Source organism: Mchenga conophoros, linkage group LG1 (assembly GCF_057382185.1).
Source record: "Mchenga conophoros isolate Kocher_MC1m ecotype Shallow Benthic linkage group LG1, M_conophoros_male_GT1.1, whole genome shotgun sequence".
Lineage (NCBI taxonomy): Eukaryota > Metazoa > Chordata > Actinopteri > Cichliformes > Cichlidae > Mchenga > Mchenga conophoros.
The window spans coordinates 23,484,014-23,490,013 of record NC_140526.1 but is presented as its reverse complement, the minus strand read 5'-3'; the positions used below and the strand labels follow the sequence as shown (position 1 = coordinate 23,490,013).

Genomic DNA, 6,000 nt, shown 5'->3' with positions numbered 1-6,000 from the left:
TTCTGTTTTCAAGTAATTTTTATGCACACAAATCAGCCCAGACAAGCAGCAAATCAGACAGTAGTTTCCTAAATACTGATACTATTTACTAAACACTGTTATCTCTGTTATCAATACCAAGAACTGGACTGAAATAAAGATCATTGTTTGGGATAATTAATAATAAATACTTATAGCAAAATGAAAATAAAGGAACAGCAAATTCAGTGAGCCCCATTCACTTCTGTCATCCAGTGGTTTACATGACACTAATATAACAGTGAGGATAACATGATGTGAGATGACTGCAGGAGAGGAAAGCAGCACATAAACATAAAAAGGATGTGGAGCTGAACTCTGAGATGCCATCTTCTCTTCAGTTGGCTTCTTGAATTTTTTCCTTCTTGGGCTCCTTCTTATCTTCTCTAGTAATTTGAGCTGCAAGGCAGGGGGGATTTTTATTCAGTAAAAACAAAACAAAAAATTACTTAATCTGTTAGGTGCTGAGTAGGTAACATTAATGTCTGTAGTGTGTTTTTACTGTTTTATTGGTTTTTAAAAAATGCTGAAAGTTCACTGAAAGTCACACCTCCACATAACTGAGGAGAGTTGCACAGCTTGGCGATGATTGTCTGTAGATTCAATTAATAATTATTGTTGAATTAAAAATAAATGAATACAGCTGAACTGTTTAAACATTCTCAGTGGACATTTAAAACCTCATAAATGTGGAGACTGTAATAAAGTCCATAATTCTCTGTCAAATCCCTCCTAAGAACTTATCATATTATCATCATATTACAGGTTATTTTGGAGCTTGACAGGGTAAATTATGACAATTAAAAATGCCAACTTTTACTCTGTGCAAATGTGATTTTATTTTTATGTTTGCAGTTATGACAGAAATTGCAAATCAGTTTTTAACAGGATTATTTTTCTGCAGCACAATTTAGAGCTCTATAATTTCCCAATAATCCCCAAGACATTATCTCAGAAAGAACTTCATAAAATGTTAGTATTTAACAGAAAAAACAGAAAAGGCTCGGCGGGTTTAATTCATAATTTAAATGAATTGTTAGTTGGACTCAAAGGACTTCAGCAGAAACTTGTTTATCTCTTAGTAAGTGTGCAGCCTGAGAGCCAATTCAGGATGTGGGGAAATATCAAACTGAATGGGTTTCTTTATCTTTCTTTGTTAATGAATGTCCAATTTTACTCATGGAATAAATACATAAATACAAGACTGTTGTGTCGAAGATTTTCTGGGGTGTGTGGTCAGTTAATATTTTCCAAGAAACCATTTCACATCAAATGTGGATGTTTTTTTTTTTTGTATTCTGCTATTAACACTAAAATATATTTATATATTTTTCTTTAATTATTTGATGAGTTCATGTGTGCATGAATGTTTTTCTTTAAGAACAAACAAGGGAGGTGGAAGGGGGTGTTAAAGGAGGATGCTGGAGAAAAAGTGCAGTCTAAGTGGGGCATGCAAAAGAGGACACATGCATTTCATGAACTACTTACAGCGAACCTCCAGTTTACACTCCACTGTGTCTTCACCGCTGTCGTTGACTGCTTTGCACGTATACACCCCCCCATCAAATGGACAGGGCTTACGGATCTCCAGCGTCAGGACACCTTGCTTACTGATCATCCTGTACTTGGCTTCATTTGAGATGTCCATTTTGTTTTTGTACCATGTTACTTTGGGCTAATAAGGGAGGAAAAGTAGAATTATGTAAGTATATATTTTTGGGAAAAGATTTTGGAAAGCAGTTTAAATGTTGATTGAATAACATAATAATAATACAATTAATACTACTACTACTACTAATAATAATAATAATAAAGATTTCAGGGTGGTCAAGATTATAATGATTACAGTTTGTTCAGTGACTTCCTCTCCACCACAGCTTCAAAAGTTTCCAGTTTGTAGCCAATCACAGAGCCAGCTTTGCTGATCTGTTCATTCAGCGTGCTGGAGTCTTGCTCATAGGGGGTCATCTGATGGTGGGGTTTTCTCTGTACTAGTTTAGGATTTGTAAAGTGCTTATTTATTTGCTTATTTATTTGCATTCCTGAAGTTTTTCTGATAGAGTTATTCTTTCTATCTATATCTATCTATCTATCTACACACACACACACACACACACACACACACACACACACACTTATGGTCTAAAAAATTGTTAAGCACTGTATATAAGCAGAGGAAAATGTTTAACAAGGTTTAATTCTAGTAAAAGTGAATATCTTTGAAACATCTAATTCATACCCTACAGACCTTTGGTATTCCTCGCACGGCGCAGCTTAGGGTGGCGTTGTATCCTGCTATGACAGAACGGTCCACCAAAGGGCGTGTAAACTTGGGAGCCTCTGTAAAGTCATGATCCTTGTAGTTGGGTGGCTTGTATATGATACCTGAGATAACAATTGGATAATTTCCTTTCAGTTCCAAAGAGCATATAATCATAACCACAAGTGCATCACACTGGCTATATTTGCTCACCTGTTTTCTGAATGTAAACACTGTCTTTTGTGCAGTACGGCTCTGGGCTGAGGCCCACAAGGTTTATGGAAAAGACTCGGAACACGTACTCATTCCCCATGATGAGGTCGGACACAACACAATGGGTTCGGCGGTACTGATCATGGACTGTATACCATTCCTTCACATTAATTTCAAAAAACACACGAAAAAACAGATTGAGTGTTTAAGTACCACTTTAAAGACAAATGTAACTGAATGAGTGAGGAAAAAGAATGAATCATCATACTTTTATAAATTGGTTTTATTTAGAGTCCAGAAGGGTGTCATTCATACTTATTTAAGTTTTCAGCTTAAAGACACCTGAAGCTACTCTGGATGGCTATGATAATATTTCATTTTATGACATTTAATCTTTACATTAAGGCACAGCCCACATAAAGTTACACAGGATATATTGTTTGTTCACTGAGACAAGGGTTTATTTAAAGGACACCTGCCCTAAGTGCTTTTATCTATGCCACATAACAGGTACACTGTTTTTGGTAACATGATAATAAACACTCCTACCTCACTATGTTGCAAGCAAACTTAATTTGATCTAATAATAATGGCTGGAGTGAAACATGAGCACTTGCTGTGCTGGCAGGGGAACAATGGTCCTGCGTCACTGTGCAGACAATCTGGACCAGCTCAAAGCTACAAGGATAAGATTAGGACATTCCTGGCTGACACTGTTCCTGGCGGCTCGAGGTGGAGGATGGTGGCAGTTGGAGCTCTTGCCAGGAGGCCAGATATTACATCACTAGTGACCCACAGAGGAAAGTTACTGGGAAGAGTCTGAATTTGACTTTAAAAAACAAGAATTGGGTGTTCAAGATCAAATTTATTTGCAGTTTTCGATAATCCACACAGGATCAAACGTCGGCAAAAAGGCTCAAATATACACAACGGGTTCGCCATTAAAGTCACTTTAATTTTTTAATAAGTGGTTTTGAAAGGTTCTGCCTTATATCTTAACAAGCACTCACTGGAGTAACCAATACTAACAATAGGATCTAGGAAGGAGAATTGTAGAATTGGGAAGGTCTCTTGGAGACGTTTCTAAACAACTGCAGATTTCAAGATAAGGAGTTTACACAATTGTACGTAACTACAAGTTATTTAGATCTGCTACCATTTTGCTAAGGTCAGAAAGAAATTTAAACATCAGATGAGAACCACCAAGGCTCAAAGCTGCCACTAACTGGAAACTGTTGGAACACCAGTGTTACCGTTCACAATAAGGTTTAAATCGCCACAGACTGAGAGGTTATTGACCACAGCAGAAGCCTTTGCTCCAAAATCAGCATTTTCAAGGTGGACTGAAGTTTGCAGCTGCACACCCGAACAGGCCAAATGACTTCTAGAGAAAAGTTTTGTGCTTAGATGAGACAAAAATTAAGATGTTTAGCCAAAATGACAAGAGGTATGTTTGGAGGAGTAAAACGTACCAACTCTTAAGCATGGTCAAAGTGGTAACATCATACTTTGGGGCTGCTTTTCTACCAGTGGTACTGCTGCATTGCACAAAGTGGACGGAATAATCAAACTTGGACACAGACGGATGTTCCAAAAAGACAATGATCCCAAACACACATCAAAACCTGCTTTGCAGTGGATAAAACGTTTAGCTTCTTTCGCGAACCTCCCAACCTAAACCCTACTGAAAATGTGTAGGCCTCCTTAGAAATTGGGTCTGTGTGATGCCAGAGGCTTGTTGATGGCCACCAGAAGTATCTGGTCAAGGTGCAACTTGATAAGGGACAATTAACCAAATACCATAGGTTAACAGCTGAAAGAAATTATTTAAAAAACAAATTACTATAATATTACTCGCCTCTGTCAGTGCGCCCCAGGGTGGCTGTGGCTACAATGTAGCTTGCCATCACCAGTGTGTGAATGGGTGGATGACTGGTTGTGTAAAGCGCTTTGGGGTCCTTAGGGACTAGTAAAGCACTATACAAATACAGGACATTTACCGTTACCATTTATGCCCATGATGAGTTTATGTAAACTTAAAAACTGTATGTAAACTGACCACAACTGTAATATACTGACTGACTAAGTTGGTGCTGGGAGCAGGCTGTGGTGGATAAGTAGGGCTTGCTTGAGAGTCCCAAGCCTCATTGATTTAATAAATCTTTGTTAACTGCTGACTTATATTTAGACTTTGTTAACTTAAAAAATAGTTTTGTTACCTAAATGTAACCAAACTATGCAGATGTTTCCAAATACAAATTCCAGAAACCAAACTTCTCCCGTGTGCCAGCAGAAACTGCATGTTCAGCATAAGCTGCTGTAATTAGAGGATATGTTCCAGGAGGGAGACTAAAATATTAATCTGACCTCATCCAGGACCACAGACGGTTGGGCCAGGGAGAAAGAAATTTAGATTTGAGTGTTATTATCTCTTCTACCTAACCTGACCACTGGAGAAACGCACTAGCAACAAAAATTACCAAAGGTTCCCCATGTGGAACATATTGCACAAATTTCTATTACTGGCACAGGTACCATAAAGTTGGAACAGGCATGGTACCACAAGAAAGTGGAGCAAAAGTGCTTCCAATAGATTCTGTCCACCAGGATTTTCCTAACCTGAACGTCTGCTCTATGTAACTTTTGGTACTGAAACGTGGAAAAAGGGACAGGAAAGTATTAGGTAAATTAAAACATTAAATTAATCTCTGCTTTTATTGAATTGAGCTGCTCATTATTGGGTGGAAAAGCATGGAAAAACATGCTAAAAGCAAAAGTGAGAACTAGTGTTTGGATCCAGCTGGACTCCAAAAAGCTTTCTAGCGCAGTCTCACCATAGTCTTTTTGTCGGCTTTCTGAATGGTGTAACCGGTTATTTCACAGTTTCCGTTGTCCTTTGGAGGCTTCCACTCAAGCGCCACATTAAAACCCCAGGTATCAACAATCTTTAGAGCCTCAGGAGGGCCTGGGAGGTCTGTAGAAGGAAAAAAAAATAGGAGCTCTCATTCAGTGCCCACTGACAAAACATCTGTGGTGCTGTTTTAATGCAGTGATTTTTTATACTCCGATTAGAAGTCAAACGTAGCTCTCCATTTGTTCAGTTCTGCTTACCAACGACCTGCAGTGTTACTGCTGCTTTGTCCTCCACGTTTTCAATCTGCACCTGGAGCTCATACTTCCCAGAATGTTTTCTCTCTGTTTTGCGGATGAAGAATATCGTGTCAACTTCACTGTTCCTAACACTAGCTATTGTGGGATCTAGGGGCTCCCCATCTTTGCTCCATGTGACTTTTGGCCTGGGTTTCCCCTGCATCACAAGAAAAGAGAAAGGAATGGCTGTAACTCAGATTGCTTCTGTGTTTGTCTGCAAATAAGAGACAAGAAAAGCAACCTTTCAGCTCTCTCCTGTCACACTTACAAGTTCAAACAGCAGCTCATAAACAGAACATTGCTCAGCGTTGCCACAGTTGGTCAGCTTGTCAAAACAAAACTGCAAACTCCTTCTTTGA

The 6,000-nt window shown here is 38.6% G+C and overlaps 1 protein-coding gene across 2 annotated transcripts in view; it reads right to left on the bottom strand.

The window, feature by feature from the left end:
- mybpc3 (myosin binding protein C3) overlaps positions 1-6,000 on the bottom strand; it is a 33,236-nt gene continuing 27,236 nt past the window's right edge. For both annotated transcript variants that reach the window (XM_085270744.1, XM_085270749.1), the window contains 6 exons: positions 5,603-5,798; positions 5,326-5,465; positions 2,492-2,651; positions 2,267-2,403; positions 1,507-1,693; positions 1-417 (listed from right to left, as the gene is read on the bottom strand). In XM_085270744.1, coding sequence (XP_085126870.1) covers positions 356-417; positions 1,507-1,693; positions 2,267-2,403; positions 2,492-2,651; positions 5,326-5,465; positions 5,603-5,798 — 882 coding nt within the window. In that variant the 3' untranslated portion in view covers positions 1-355. The remainder of the gene's footprint in view (positions 418-1,506; positions 1,694-2,266; positions 2,404-2,491; positions 2,652-5,325; positions 5,466-5,602; positions 5,799-6,000) is intronic.